This window comes from Corticium candelabrum, chromosome 12, assembly GCF_963422355.1.
Source record: "Corticium candelabrum chromosome 12, ooCorCand1.1, whole genome shotgun sequence".
Taxonomy (NCBI): Eukaryota; Metazoa; Porifera; class Homoscleromorpha; order Homosclerophorida; family Plakinidae; genus Corticium; species Corticium candelabrum.
The window spans coordinates 6812459-6828286 of NC_085096.1; the positions used below are offsets into that span (position 1 = coordinate 6812459).

The 15828-nt window shown below is 44.6% G+C and overlaps 4 protein-coding genes across 4 annotated transcripts; all 4 read left to right on the top strand.

The window, feature by feature from the left end:
- Window positions 1-4369: 4369 nt before the first annotated feature.
- On the top strand, window positions 4370-5636 carry LOC134187691 (uncharacterized). The gene is made up of 4 exons (XM_062655843.1): window positions 4370-4433; window positions 4580-4617; window positions 4781-5568; window positions 5621-5636. The coding sequence occupies exons 1-4, from the start codon at window positions 4370-4372 to the stop codon at window positions 5634-5636; spliced, it is 906 nt and encodes a 301-aa protein (XP_062511827.1).
- On the top strand, window positions 5564-7480 carry LOC134187864 (zinc finger MYM-type protein 1-like). The gene has a single exon (XM_062656032.1). It carries the CDS (start codon window positions 5660-5662, stop codon window positions 7175-7177), a length of 1518 nt encoding a protein of 505 aa, XP_062512016.1. The 5' UTR covers window positions 5564-5659; the 3' UTR covers window positions 7178-7480.
- Window positions 7481-8217: 737 nt separating this feature from the next.
- On the top strand, window positions 8218-11398 carry LOC134187692 (uncharacterized). Its single transcript, XM_062655844.1, has one exon. It carries the CDS (start codon window positions 8218-8220, stop codon window positions 11179-11181), a length of 2964 nt encoding a protein of 987 aa, XP_062511828.1. The 3' UTR covers window positions 11182-11398.
- Window positions 11399-12286: 888 nt separating this feature from the next.
- Window positions 12287-15644, top strand: LOC134187693 (zinc finger MYM-type protein 1-like). Its single transcript, XM_062655845.1, has 4 exons — window positions 12287-12304; window positions 12347-12378; window positions 12433-12631; window positions 14685-15644. Exons 1-4 carry the CDS (start codon window positions 12287-12289, stop codon window positions 15642-15644), a joined length of 1209 nt encoding a protein of 402 aa, XP_062511829.1.
- The last annotated feature ends 184 nt before the right edge of the window (window positions 15645-15828 follow it).

The window sequence follows — 15828 nt, forward strand, 5'->3', positions numbered from 1 at the left end:
AGGGTACTTTAAAACCAAGATCAGTTAGAACTTAATACAAATAATTAATGACATTGATTCCACTGTAGTACAGGTATCTTTTATGAGCAGCTAATTAATCGTGAAATCTTCTTTACAGAACAACTCATCAACTTCTGTTCACAATGCTTGGACACCCATATCACCACCTACTGCACTATCTCCTACTTACACAGCACAATCATCACTCAGCCCATCTAACTGCTCTCCACAATCAACTTGTTCGGTCGAAAAGCCATCAGCTGCCAGTTATGGTGAGCCACAAGAAATAACAATCAATGATGACAAAATCCCTGATGCTCACAACACGGTAATCATGCTACCAAGCTTTCCACCAGTGTAACAGTTGTATTATATGGTGTAAACATTCTATAGAACTATATCACATTCAGAACAACAAAAATAAAGAAAAGAACAGCAAGAGAGGCTAGGAAGAGAGCGGACCCGTACAAGATGCCAATGTATTTAGTCAGAATTTTTTGCCACATGGAGCTGATGCAATGCAGCACGGTGAAATCCAAAAATGGAAAGCCCGAGAGGCCTGCTCCAAATGCCACCAAACTGGCTGAGCTACTTGGTATGTGCATGGCCAATATGTATTACATGGCAGAACTTTACATTAGCCATTTGTGACGTGCAGAATACGTAACACAAGAATACCCCTCGAGACCATGGAGTCAAGATAAGATGATGAGTGCCATCAACAGAGGGTTCTCTGACTACCGTTGCCACGTGCCCAAAGAGGCCCTCAATCTGCAAACGCAGTTAGAATCTGGGCAGCCAAACTCTGAACACGTTAGCTAATTATGGAACAGTACACGTTACCTTTCAGACAAGTTTCTTGGAGCAGCAAAAGTTCAGTTGCAGTAGCGTAGCGCTTTGATATAAATAAAGAAGTTGTGGTGCATACGAGGTTATAAAATTCTGTCGCGCGAGTCAGTCGCTCGAGAATATCAGTCGCTCGAGAATATCAGTCGCGCGAGAATATCAGGCGATCGATCGTGAGTCTTCACGCGATCGATTAAGAGTCTTCGCGCGAAGTTGCGAGCGATGCCCAATTAGGCAGATGAGACTGCCAGGCGATTTGGGAGCGATCGACGGAAAAGGTGAGCACGATCGCTAGTCGATCGCTTGAACTTTTCCACTAGGGAAGAGTCTGAGATGGGGATGCTGGAAAATGCGTAGTCTGAGACGAACGGTCGCGTCGGATTGCTTTGGGGTCTGAAGTTAACCTAAAATTAGATTGCTACGCGAATGAGTCTTCGCGGAAGTGCCGAGTATGCGGATGTGACGTGAATTGAGATACGCGGGAGATTGAGATGCGCGGGAGTTTGTTTATTTAATTGACCGAGTAGCGGTGGTGACGTGCTGCATTGATCATCTGGATGCGCTGGCTGTAGACTTTGGCGTTCTGAAATAAGATTTGCCGGAGTTTGCTCAATTCATTAACCGAGTATGCGGATGTGACGTGCGCTCGCCAGCCACTGTACGCCATCCTCTAATTCCCAAAGTGAAAGATGCGCCGGCTCACCGGGCCGCTTTTGCGTGCGTGCGTGCGTCCGTGTGTCACGAAAGGTGCGTCTTCTTTGCAGAAGTGGCGTACCACGATAGATTGCCACCGCCCAGATTGCCACCGCCCATAGAGGCGGGTAGTACTAGTAATCATATATTTGAATGCAGGCAGGATTTACTGATGATGTAACCCCATGCTTGTCACAAGAGATACCAGAGTTAAGAGCAAACTGTAAATGTACAGATAAGAGATTGTGTGTGCACGAAGTAAACTATCTCCGTGTTGGGAAGAACTCGTTTCATTTCTATCGCCTTCGTTATCCACAATCAACTAGAAAAAAGTGATGAAAGTAGGAAAAGGGAATAAATTCGTCCAATCTCGACAAGCTTTGGACAGCTGGACTAACAAACTTACTAATCAAGGCAATGTGTAACATTGGTTACAGACTGCAAGCTGAAGACGTTTTTAGTCAACAGTTAGTAGAGTATATTTGCACACTGAAATGATTTTCGTTCCATGATCTCATTCGTATTGCACGATGTAGCCCAGGGACTCCAAATGGTATGCCATGTGCTAATGTGGTTGGAACTATTTTTGCACATTTCAGGTAGTTTTTAGTGGTACTTGTTGTCTGCGGGCTCAGTAAGGTATAAATAATTCTATTATAGCACTACACTGATGAATAAACTGATTACATATACGCAACATAACACTAACATGCCACATTTCCCTCTTCCAGCTCTGTAACACAATCTTGTCTACTAGCCAACTCAAAGACTCAACAATCTCTAAAGTTGTGTAGTCGAGCTTCAAACTATAAGTCTAGTTTCTTATATGGCTTCACATTGACGTAACTGCCGGAACGGGCTAATTCTATTATGGTACATGCATGCAACTAGTAAAGTGCAAAGTCCTCAATCAATTTAATTCTATTTCAACTACAACTACAAAAGGCGATGGAGGCGTGGTGACGGTGACAGGCATAGGATAGTGATGAAAGTCAGTAATCACAAATCTACACGTAAGCAATACTAGCAAGATGGTCGTCTGCGGTTTACATGGGGTGAAAATTACATTCGGTCCTATTAGCATGTCTGAGCAGCACTGTTTAGTGAGAGCACTGCTCACCTCACGACGAAGAGCCCGGAAAAGTTGGGCTACACAAAGCTGACCCCTTTAGTGCTTACCAGTTTACCGCGGCTGGTTGGCCATCCAACTTGGCGGTCAAAAGTTTAAGAAAATGAAATGTTTTGTAGCATGTTGGAATGTACGCACTCTTCTTGACTCAAAAAATCAAATGCTACGCAAAACAGCTATTCTTGCCCGTGAACTCAAACGATACAACATCGACATAGCTGCCCTCAGTAACACCCATCTAACGGACGAGGGCCAGATCTCTGAAGTCGGAGCTGGTTACACAATCTTCTGAAAAGGTCGCTCCTCTGGAGGTAAGAGACAATCTGGTCTTGCTTTGCCATCAAGACCTCACTTCTTAGCCATCTGGACACTCTTCCTCTTGGTATTAGTGACCGGATAATGACGCTTCGAGTCCCTTTGACAAAAAGTCCCTACCTAACCATAGTCAGTGCTTATGCTCCTACCATGTGTGATACAAACGAAGCCAATGAAGGTTTCTATGACAAGTTGAATGTTGCCATGAACTCGATACCTCATAACAACAAAATAGTTCATTAGGAGACTTCAATGCTCGTGTTGGATTGGATACTGAAACTTGGAACGGTGTTCTTAGTCTTCATAACATAGGTAAAAGGCTAGCAACGGCACTCTTCTCCTCACTTTTTGTTCACTTCACAGTCTTAAAATCACCAACACTCTATTCCAATAAAAGGAGAAATACAAGACCACGTGGATGCAGCCACGATCCCATCACTGGCACGTGACTGACTTCGGCATTGCGCGTCAAACAGATATGAAGTCTGTTAAATATAAGAGTTATGCGTGGTGCTTCTGCCACAGGTCTTTCAGATCATAGATTGGTGATATGCAAACTTGTGTTTTCCATCAAACCTTTAATTCGTCACAAATCTGGATCTAAAGATCAGCCGTCTCATCTCACCACCGTCTTATTGGTTGCCAAAAAAATGACACTTCATTGGCTCTAAACAACAAAGTACTAGACAGAGTTAAAAGAAAAGTGCCTCTACCTCAGGGTGGATAGAGTGATTATTGACAATGAAGAACAAAATTTATTAACAGACGATCTGGTCTGCGAAACATACCCTCTAAGGTCGGATGCTGGTACGTACAATAGATTTGAGAAATGGGTACTGCAATGTAACTAGACTAATTGTCCCACACTTGCATTACACGTTTAATACCATTAGCAGAGGCAAGGCCTATGAAACTGACGTTCATTTTTCTACAATACTTGGCAGATAGGGTCATTTGGACTAGCACGTACCTCTATTCGATATGGAAAAGCAATGAAAATGTCACATATATCTCACTTGTCATTTGTTGGATGACTACTTTTAGCATGCCTCATCACATATACATACCTACATGGATAAGATTTTAAATATTTAATTAAGTTTACAAAAATTGATTTACAGTATTGTGTGCAAATGTTGTGCATGTTGGGTATTACATTTTTGACAGCTTTAGGTTAGTTGGGCGGCTGTCTAGTCAGGGGCGTAGCGTGGCATGGGCTAGACAGGGCTATAGCCCCCCCAAAGTTTGTAGGCGTGTCCATCAATTTTTGTGTGCTTGATCTTCCAATGCGCATACGTATGCTTTGGAACCCGTCTCTGACACTGTGGGAGCCCAAATCAGACGTCGGGCTGCCAAGGCTTCACGTGTGAGTCACGTGCCCATCTAATGGCGACTCTGAAAAGTTGTGCAGGAGGGAAAGGAAGTTCCAAGAAGCAGACGTCTATTTCAGGTAATATATTGACAATAGCTTGTCAGTCATGTATCATTGACTGTGACAAACAAACCCGCTATGCGCCAGTGACCTTTTGCAGACAGGTATGCTGCCAGATTTTGACAACAAATGTGAGGTACAGTTAGACGTTCTAGTTATTATAGGTTACGTACACTACTCACATCTTCAGCTAATTCAGAAGGTAGAGGTGACTGCCTCGATTACCCAGACCCCAGTGGACTTTCAGTTGTTGAGCAACCTTTTCCAAAGAAACGCAGTCACGCACGTGGCGCTTTCTTAGCAGTTTGAGGTTGTTTGTCAACTACAAGCTCATTGATCATGGCTGTTTACGTACTGTATTCTAGATCTCTATACGCGTGGCAGTTCACGCTGTTTTTCATACGATAGGATTCTTCTCCCGCGGTCAAGTTTCTGACAACTCGCAAAAGTCTGAAGAAGTTCAAGGAACAGTCGAGTTAGATTCAGAAGTCAGCCTCACTGATGGTCAAGGCACCGAACAAGTGACACCTAGCGAGGTTTCTACCGCTGCTGGGCCTTCCAGTGGATTGGTTCTAGAAGCCGCTAACGTTCTAGTAGGCCCTCATCAACCTCGATCCAAAGATTTGTTTGGTGGAAGTTTTCCGAGGAGGCAAATTTTGCGTCAGCGAAGAAGTTTTCAGGAGACTTGGTATTCCCAGTTCCCTTGGCTGGAGTATAGTGAGAAGGTGGATTCTGCATTTTGTTTTGCGTGTCGCCTAGCTGAGCAGAGCGGAAAGCATGGCCACTACGATGCATGCTTTACTGAAAGAGGCTTTCGAAACTGGAAAACGGCACTAGATGACTACAGAAAGCACGAGTCTTCGCATGTGCACTGCTTGGCGGCAGCTGTGTGGAATCAGGCAAGACATGTTGCCGAATCGGGCACGTCTGTAGCCCAGTCTGTCAGTACTGCGCACCAATTAAGAATAACCTTGAACAGACGAAATCTCGGGAAAGTGTTTGAAACTATCCTTTATCTTGGGCGACAGTCTATTGCTTTGCGTGGACATGACGAAACGGAAGATTGCACGAACAGAGGGAATTTTCTCGAACTGTTACATCTGCGGGCATCAGATAATCCTGAGCTAGAGCAACACCTGCAAGGAACGTTTACGTACACCTCTCCACAGATTCAAAATGAAATTCTAGCTCTTTGCGGTCACAAGATTCAGCAGTCGATAGTCCACGAACTCCGAACGTCCGGTATGTATGGACTGATTTGTGACGAAACCACAGACGTATCGAGACAAGAGCAGATGTCCATTTGTGTTAGGTACGTAAGTGAATCAATGACAGTAAAGGAACGCTTCTTGGGCTTTTGGCCAGCCGAAAGTACCGATGGAAAGTCACTGTTCAATCTTCTAAATCAAGCTTTGAATGAGTTAGGAATTCCTGTAGGTCAAATGAGAGCTCAGTGCTATGACGGTGCGTCCAATATGCGAGGGAGATACAAAGGTGTCTGTACTCGTTTTCAGGAAGTGGAAAAGAGAGCTCTATACATCCACTGCCATGCTCACGTGCTGAACCTTACTCTAGCGAATGCTTGTTCCGCGGTCCAGGATATTAGAAACGTTCTTGGAGTGGTAAACAGCCTCTACAAACTGCTGGAAGGATCGGCAAAGAGACATTCGCGGTTTCAGGCTATCCAGGAGAAGCTAGGAGGCAGTTCTGTCACTCTCAAGAGACTTTGTGAAACTAGATGGTCTTCACGCTATGAAGCTGTACATGCTATCAAGTCCAGTTTTGATGCGATCATTCACACTCTTGAAGCAATTTCAACTGAAGATGCCGAATTAGGACCAGAAGCATCCTGTCTTCTGAAGTCTGTTCAGACTTTCCACTTCTTCTTCTATATTTCAGTGTTGGAAGAGGTACTTGGGAAAACTGCTGTTCTTTCACGCTACTTACAAGGTCGGCGTGTCGAGCTGTCTGGAGTCAAGTCGAAAGTTTCTAGCACAATCAAAGCCGTGGGTGCACTTCGTGAAGACTTTCAAGACGTCTGGAAAAATACTGAAGACATTGCGTCAAAACTAAGCTTGGAACTTCCACAACTTCCGCGCAAACGTAAAGTAGCACAGCGACTGGCCATGGATGGTGGTGGTACACCATATTACCCTCAGTCTTGTCAAGAGCAATATAAACTGGTTTACAATGAGGTCGTAGATATCGTGCGAATGGAAATGAAAGAGAGATTTCGTGAGAATGAATATGAAGTTCTGGCTGCAGTCGAAAAACTTCTAGTAGACTCACTGACAGAGAGCCGACCAGACCGGTCGAGTCTTCAGACAGTGTGCACATTTTATGGCAACGACTTCAATTCTGGCCGACTTGAGCATGAACTTGAAATTTTTTATGGTAATATTCAAGCGTACCAAGGCGAACCGGACTGGACTGTAGAGAGTGAAGAGGGAACTGACTTGCCCGAACTTGTAAAAGTCCGGACGTTCTTCAACAAAGGCACTAACAGGGACTGCTACCCAGAAACTTGTAAGCTTCTTAAGACACTTCTTGTCATTCCTGCATCTTCATCGGAATGTGAACGATCATTTTCCACTCTCCGTCGTTTGAAAACGTGGCTCAGAACGTCGATGGGACAAGAACGTCTGACTAGTCTAGCACTCCTGACAGTCGAGCGCGAAGAATGTCGAAAATTGGAGTGTAGAGTGGAAGACCTTGTTGCAGAGTTTGGGTCTAGTGGACGAAGGCGTTTACTGTTAAATTAGTTTATCGCACCTCCGTGACGTCTAGAACAGCTGTTGCATTTAAACTATGCTACGCTATCTAGAGTACCCTGGAACCGTTGGTTAATTGCAAACTATTTAGCTGCCAGTAGAACGTACTCTGCTCACACAAGAATGATCAATTCTCCAAGCTCCCACGTATGCACCACTCAGTCTTCAAGTACGCATGTGACAGCTTTTTGCCCATATGTAGGTACGTACTACGAAGGCAAGAAGTGTGTGGTTGGCTGATTTGACTGATGAAGTGGGCGTGTCCCGTTGCGTCGCAAAGTCTAGCCCCCCCAATCCTAGAGGTCACGCTACGCCCCTGGTCTAGTAAAACAAGGCAGTTGTGCTGAAGCTGAAGTAATACTTAAACAATCTCTAAGTATCATGAAGACTGCCTTTCCTGATAACAAATCTTCCATTGCTGCCAGTAAATGTCGTGATTGTATCGTTGCTGAAGATAATGTGCGTTTGCAAAATAGCTTAAAATGTGAAGACACCAAAAGTCCATAGGACACAATAGCACCATATTTCGACTCTGCTAGTAAGAATAGACGGAAGGTACTGCGTGGACTGAAGAGACTAGCTGAAAGAGAAAGGAGCACCATCATCTGAGACTGGCTGGGCTGCCACTCCTACGGATTTTACCGTAGGCTACGGTAAAATGGCCTTCATACTTGCCTACGGATTCCGTAGGCCATTCCTACGGATAAATGCAGCACTGAGCAAACACATACTCGATGATCACATGGCATTTAGTTGTAGGTCTTCCGAAGTCACTCAACGTCGTGCTATCGAACCGTGGTGTGTACTGTACGTAAATTTGTATGTCTAACTTACCTAGTACAATGTACAAACAGTACGAACGTCGATTTCTTTTGCAGTAGTCTAACAGTTCCGGGATGTTCGGGGATGTGAGGTAGTCTCGCGTAGCCAGACCTTTCACTACTTGTCAGGCGCCTAGCGCCTGAGGTGAAAGCCTGGCCACGCGAGGCTAGATGCGGGCAGCGTATCCGGGATAGATCCGATCGTGCATCATGAAACGATGGCTACAGGCCTACAAGAAGGAGTGGGAGAGCGATCCTGTATGCTCTGGTTGGTTAACAGAGTCGAAGAGAAGTGCAGGCATGGCCTTCTGCAGTCTGTGCACTAAGGACCTCAGCTACAAGACTGGCGGTCTTAGGACCTTGCGTACCCACGCAACCTCGCGGGAGCACGTTGCAAGAGTACAACAAAAAAATTCTGGATGGAAAGGCACTATCAAGGCCAGCTTTGCTCCAAAGCAAGAGAACGCTGTTTCGGTAGCTGCAACAAACGCCGTTCTAAAATTGGCATTCTTCTTTGCTGAGCATGACGTAGCTCTTGCAGTGTCTGATCATCTGACTCCACTGCTTCCAATCCTTTTCCCGGATTCTAAGATTGCTTCAGCCGTTTCTGCCGGGCGCACCAAAATGACTGCAGCCGTGCACACCGTTGCTGATAGCATGCACGCACATCTCGTTTCCCAGATGAAAATTGGATTTTTCAGCATCGTTCCTGATGAATCTACTGATATATCAGTGTTTGAACAGGTGGCAGTATCAGCTCGCGTGATCGACACTACAGATGGATTGGTGAAGTCCTATAGTTTGGGCATTAAACCAGTCCCGTCAGCGTCTGCTACCAACATTTTCGGCAAGATTGAAGAAATGTTCAAAGATGATGGTATTCCATGGAGAAACATGATCGCTTATGGATCAGATGGGGCCAACGTCATGCGTGGATCAAAGAATTCTGTTTTGACTAGGCTCAAGAACGTTCAACCTTACCTGTATTCTATTCACTGCACATGTCATCAGCTCCACCTTTGTGCTCAGGGTGCTTCTAAATGCATACCACCCATAGTAGAAGACTTCGCTAGGAATGTGGCATACTTTTTTGAGAAAAGTGCAAAACGTGTCGCGAGATACAAAGAGTTTCAGGCAGCTGCAAACGTTCCTTCACACAAGCTCATAAAACCGTCCTCTACAAGATGGCTCAGCTTGCATCAAAGTGTATCAAGAGTCTTGGAGCAGTGGGACGCTCTTGAACAGTACTTCACCCAAGACAACGATGTAAGGAACGCTTCAAAAGTAAAGGAGTGGGTTGAATTGATGGCAGCCAAGTCCACTAAAGCCTACCTATACTTTCTGAAGGAAGTCTTACCTATTTTTACAACAGTGAACTGCCGCTATCAGACAAGCAATGTTATGATTCACAAACTGTATGATGACCAGCGACAACTTCTGAAGATACTTCTTCTCAACTGCATCAAGCAGTCAAGCATAAGCCAAACCACTGATTGCCTTACCCTTGACCTAGACAATGAGGCACTGTGGATTGATGTGATAGATTTGGTTATCAGCAAGGACTGCGAGGCTATTGTGGCAGATATGTCTCATTTTGAAAGGAGCGCTTTCCTGACTGTATGTCGAGATTTTTATCTTGTGGCAGCAAAAGAGGTCAAACGTCGATTGCCTCTGTCATGCCCTGTTCTATCTGCTCTCCGGTTTCTATGCCCCGAAAGAGGCAAGGAACGCTCAGCAAGAGAAATTGGCCACCTAGCTAGCCAATTCTCGAATGTTGTCCTCCCAGAGAATATTACCAAGCTGCAGCGGGAGTGGCAGCGCTATCAGACCGAGAGCACTTCTAGTCGAAGTTCATTACCTCTGGCTATAGACAAACACTGGCATGAATTGATTAAAAGGTCAGATGCCTCTGGCTGCCAGGAATTTCCTCTTTTATCTTGTTTTGCATCAGCTATGCTAGTTATACCACATTCTAGTGCAGATATCGAACGAAATTTTTCAAACATGGGCAGCGACAAATCCAATACCCGCAACAGTATCGGTACGCCCTTGCTTAACAGCTTGATGACAATTGGTTGCAATAAAGGTCAAATGACGTGCTTAACGTTTACACCCACGCCATCGATGAGACGGGAGCTGCCACAACATGTGGCTAAGGCAGCTGGTCGTGCCAAGAATATCAAGTCCGCTGCAACAAATAGGAGCACTGGAGTAAATCAAGAAGCAGCTTGTGCAAAGACACCCGTCCTAGTGTGTCAATCTGAATCATCTGCACACAACCCATGCCCAATGCAAGATTTGAAAGAACCTGTTATTCAATTCCAGACAAAACGCAGATCTAGTTCAGTTACAAAGCATCCTCCTTTCTCACGCAAGCGTCCAAGTACTTCTGCTATCCACACCCATCCTGCCACAACGGCCAGCAAAATGAGCAAACGAGGTGATACTCCAACAGCCCATAATGCAAGTAGTCCGAAAGTTAATGCATTTGAGTTTCTTCAATCACAGTTACTTCACCACAATGAGAATCTAGACTCTAAAGAGATATGGACATACCGGGGTTCAGAATACCTATTAGCACCTTCGCTCTGCCAGTCTCGTATTGATGGACGTGATGGCAGCAATGCTTGCACTGTCATAGCAGCTCAAGTGTGTCAGCTGATTCTTTTGCAGAAAGACTCGTTTTTACTACCGCCTGAAACCTCTTTCCTAGAAGAGACTCTTGTCAACGCTATGAGGGCAGGAAATGCTACGTACGATCAGATGGGCTTGAAGGGGTTTCTGAGTGCATACGATGTTGTAAGCATGGAACCCTCGCCCACCCTTCTAGCTTCGGAGGATTATTTCATACGACCGGGATGTTGGCAGGGGCTAGTAGATTTTGTCTCCGGCAGGCTACGTTCTTTCACTGATGACAAAGTGGTGGCTGGCGTGCTAGTTGTATCACCTTATTCATTTGCAGTGTGCTACCTGCAGGAACACAGCTTGTTCATTGTGTTTGACAGCCATTCACATGGTAACGCAGGTGGCTTGATTGGCAGAGTGCCAAAGAATTTTGCTGCTAAATACTTTGAAGAGTTCCTTGGTCGCCACTATGCACACCTAGAATTTGTTCCTTCTAGTAGCAACAAAGTAGCGCAATTTACAAGCTTAATCGTTAAGGATTTGTGGTAAATAAAACTTTCTGCTGTTCTTTAGTTCTAACAGTTATGGATATATAGTAAATAACTGTTGCTGCTGTTCTGCAATTACGCGTAGTAGCATTTCATTAATACACTGTACCAAGAAAACGTGCAAACAAAAAATGCGTGGGCGCGGTCATTCTAAATTCTAAATTAGGTGGGCGTGGCCGTGCGTCACTGCGCCTACGGATATTTTGCTCTTCCAAGTGTGGCAGCCCTGGACTGGCAAATTTGATGCAATCCAGATGCTTCACGTATCTATGTACTTAGCTACATATCTATGTACGTAATAATAATACTTAGCCGCCTTCAACAGGTTTGTTGGTTGTTGGTCCTAGCCCTTACAGGCTCGGTAGCTGGACGCGAGTCACATGTACCGTCACGTGTCTGAACCAACAACTACGTCGTGCTACGTAATAACTATTACATACCACATTACTTCCGCGAAACGGGCTTTGGCGACAGGAGATCTCAAAACAGCACCTAAAAAACGGCGACGAATCTATGTAGCAGCATACAGTAACGTTTTTTCTATGTTTTAGAAACTGTACAATGCATTGAAACATGCGCGGACGCGTTTGCTTCAGCGTTTAGAGCACATTTGCGTCAGAGTGAACGTGCGCTAGGTATGTGCCACATGTGATAAACATCGCTGACGTCTCTATTTCATGACGTAAAATTATGACATAAATTGTCCCGGATAGCCCGTTTATAGAGCTTTCGAACGGTATGACGTTTGTTATAATCCAATCATGTGCGGCTTCGTCAGAGGCCAAAACTAATCCAGGATTTCGATCCAAAATGGTGGATAGTGCAAACGTTCGCAGATCCAAGGGTGTTGCGAAGCCACGCAGAGACAACGACTCCAAATGCTCCGATACGTCGTTTTATGATACGGACTGGCTGGAAGCGCCCGAACTCACGAACTTCGAGGACGCGCAAGGGCAGTCAGCGATAGCTGCAGCACATGGCCTTCGACTTGTACTCCAAGCTAGTCGAATAGGCTTGAAGTGACGACGACGGCAGTTTCGAAGATCGTCCTGGTCCCTCTTCTTCGCGGAAGCAGTCTGCGGCTTCTAAAGCTCCTACAGCGAAGAATGTCTCACGGTCAGACGGTGTGATGTCGTTTTGCATACTTTTGTTTTTACAATGTGAAGCGCATGAGTTCGAATGTTGAGAACGTTTCACAGTAGTCTGGTGCTGTGTTGCTAGTTGTAGCTGTCTTTTATTGTAACATTTTTAGGAAGAAGACCAAAAATACCACTAAACTGCCGTCGCTTCTTCTACCATCGAAGAAACTTTGTCGGAAGACATGGACATTCAGAAAGAAAGCTAGCGCCTCGTTTCTCGAGACTCCTTGCAGTGGACGCACCGCGAAGGTGCTTCAGGACAAGGAAAAAACTTTAGCATTCCATGACGTCCGTCCATTGATCACACTTTCGGTATAGTGTTGTTTTCTGTAGGAGACTTGCTCAACTTCCACTGATGACTCCCTACGACCGCGAGCCCCCTTCGAATGTCACCAACATCGACTTCGAACCTTGCAAGACTCCAGGAGTTCACCTGCCTGCAGATGCGAACATAGATACCAGTAGCCCAGTCTTACCAGTCTTACCAGATACCAGTAGCCCAGACACATCATAGGCTCTAAACAACAAAGTACTAGACTAAGTGGAAAAGAAGCGTGCATCTACCTCAGTATGGATAGAGTGATTTTTGACAATAAAGAACAACAAAATTACACGCTCGAGTTTATTAACAGACAATCTGTTCTGCGAAACATACGCTCTACGGTCGGATGTATCATCATGCTGCTACGTACAATAGATTTGAGAAATGAGTACTGCAACGTAACTAGACTAATTGTCCCACACTTGCATTACACGTTTAATACCTTGAGCAAAGGCAAGGCCTATGAAACTGACGTTCACTTTTCTACACTACTGGGCAGATTGGGTCATTTGGACTAACACGTTCCTCTATTCGATATGGAACAGCAATGAAAATGTCACATATATCTCACTTGCCATTTGTTGGATAACTATTCTTAGCATGCCTCATCACATATACATACCTACATGAATAAGATTTTAAATATTTAATTAGGTTTGCAAAATTGATTAACAGTATTGTGTCCAAGTGTTGCGCATGGTGGGTATTACATTCTTGACAGCTTTAGGTTAGTTGGGCGGTTGTCTTGTAAAACAAGGCTGTTGTGCTGAAGCTGAAGTACTACTAAAACAATCTCTAAGCATCAGGTGAACTGTCTTTCCTGATAACAAATCTTCCATTGCTGCCAGTAAGTGTTATGATTGTCTTGTTGCTGAAGATAATGTGCGTTTGCAAAATAGCTTAAAATGTGAAGACACTAAGTCTATAGGACGCAGTAGCACCATATCTCGACTCTGCTAGTAAGAATAGACGAAAGGTACTGCGTGGGCTGAAGAGACCAGCTGAAGGAGAAAAGTGCACCATCATTTGAGACTGGCAAATTTGATGCAATCCAGATGCTTCACGTATCTATGTACTTAGCTACGTATCTATGTACGTAAAAAATATACTTAGCCGCCTTCCACAGGTTTATAGGTTGTTGGTCCTAGCCCTTACAGGCTCGGTAGCTGGAAGCGGGTCACATGTCCCATCACGTGTCTGAACCAACAACTACGTCGTGCTACCTATTAACTATTACATATCACGTCGCGAACCGGCTTTGGAGACAGGAGATCTCAAAACACCACCTAAAGCGGCGACGAATCTATGTAGCAGCATACAGTAACGTTTTTTTCTATGTTTAGAAACTGTACAATGCATTACATACGCAGGCTGGTCAAATCTCACGCAAATCCGGGACGTGACTCTTTTTCGATTAATCACAACAGCGTAAGTTACGGTATAGAAACAGTCGGCGGCAACCTCGGATACCCAAAGCTTACGCGTGATATCCCGGTTACCCGACACCCAGTAATCCTTTTCCCGGATATCGCCGGTCACATTGCAGGACTCTTGCGCTATGCTATGAAGCCGTCGAGCCAGACCGACAGTTTAGGAACAAGAAAGCGAAAGAAATCTTCAAAGGATCGTGTTAGTGAATACTCAGAGGAGAAAGTAAATTTGACTTCTCGGGCGGCTTTAATTCGCGTTGGCACGGTTCCGTTGCTACATCTACGCTCATGATTGCCTGCTCTGTTCTCGCCTAGCTAATTACCGTGTGTTTTGATCGACTGTCTGGCCCATTGCACTAATTTATGTTTACAAACAATAGGTCGTCAGTGTCAACCTGTAAGAGATGCATTGGATCTGGCCAGGGGTGTTGCTGATCTTATTAGATACTCCCCAAAAAGATCGTCATTATTTCAAGCTCTGCAGGCTCAACTACCTCCAGGCTCTGACCGTTCACCTTCGTTAAAACCTTTGTGTCCTACAAGGTGGACTGTGCGCACCTCAGCACTGCATTCGATTTTGAACAATTATTGTGTGCTGTGTGAAACATTACAGAAGGTTAATGCTGAATGCCACGATGAGTATGGGCGTACAGCTGCTGGGTACCTTGCTCAAATGAAAAAGTTTAGTACGTATCTCGGTCTCAAAATGTCTCATTTAATCTTTGGTGCTGGTGAGCAGCTATCCATATCATTGCAGGGGAAAGACACAACTTTGCAGGAGGCTACGGCAGCGGCAGATTTAGCAGTATGTCATCTTGAACGGCTGAGGACTGATGAGAAGTTTCATTCGTTTTATGAGGATGTAGTCAAATGCTCAAAGAATCTCACAGCACCACCTTGCCTCCCAAGATACAGGCGTCCACCACAAAGACTGGATGAGGCAGGCTTAACTAGCCATGAATTTTCTTCCCCTGAATGTTATTTCAAGCAGCAGTATTTTGAAGTGTTAGATTTGCTGGTTAATAAACTCAAACGACGGTTCCAGCAGAAGAGAGGTATGCCTGTGGCAGCTACTATTGAGAAGCTACCATTAGATGCAGTAAATGGTACGTACACCATGGATGGTACTGCTTTACCAGAAGAACTACAACTCTACAAAGATGACCTTGATTTATCTCGACTGAAATACCAGCTATCAATGCTTCCAGATGTTGTCCAAGTCAGATATCGAAAGCTTGAAAACAATCCACCAATTACAGAAGTGACAAATGTAAGAACAATATGTTCTATCATGGCTGATATTTCTCTCCGTAAGGAGATGCTTTCAGAAGTTGTTCACTTGATTAAACTTTTCTACACTATTCCTGTCACCACCTCTACTGCTGAGAGAACATTTTCAGCACTTAGGAGATTGAAGACATATCTGAGAACCACAATGAGTCAGGAAAGACTAAATCATGCAATGTCTCTCTATGTGCACAAGGACAGAACGGATAACATAGATCTAGATGAAATTGCAAATTCCTTTATAACTGTTAATGAGAGGAGAAGAAACTTTTTTGGTCATGTTTAGTTATTTGTCAACATTATGACTCTTGATATCTGTCAACACTATGACTCTTGATATCTGTGCGAGTGCCCATGCGCCGCTGATATACAAAGTGCACGCATTCAATAATTGTGCCCCCCCCCCCAATAGTAATCACTTTCCTACGCCTATGAGATGTTTGTCTCTTCAGTAGTAAGGGACGTTGAAA

Bases quoted from the DNA above. Each gene is read 5' to 3' on its own strand.
- LOC134187691 (XM_062655843.1), top strand. From the start codon at position 4,370: ATGGCGACTCTGAAAAGTTGTGCAGGAGGGAAAGGAAGTTCCAAGAAG. The intron at 4,434-4,579 runs GTAATATATTGA...TAGTTATTATAG, and splicing joins GAAGCAGACGTCTATTTCAG to GTTACGTACACTACTCACAT. The intron at 4,618-4,780 runs GTAGAGGTGACT...ACTGTATTCTAG, and splicing joins ATCTTCAGCTAATTCAGAAG to ATCTCTATACGCGTGGCAGT.
- LOC134187692 (XM_062655844.1), top strand. From the start codon at position 8,218: ATGAAACGATGGCTACAGGCCTACAAGAAGGAGTGGGAGAGCGATCCT.
- LOC134187693 (XM_062655845.1), top strand. The intron at 12,379-12,432 runs GTAGTCTGGTGC...TAACATTTTTAG, and splicing joins AATGTTGAGAACGTTTCACA to GAAGAAGACCAAAAATACCA. The intron at 12,632-14,684 runs GTATAGTGTTGT...GAAACATTACAG, and splicing joins GTCCATTGATCACACTTTCG to AAGGTTAATGCTGAATGCCA.
- LOC134187864 (XM_062656032.1), top strand. From the start codon at position 5,660: ATGTATGGACTGATTTGTGACGAAACCACAGACGTATCGAGACAAGAG.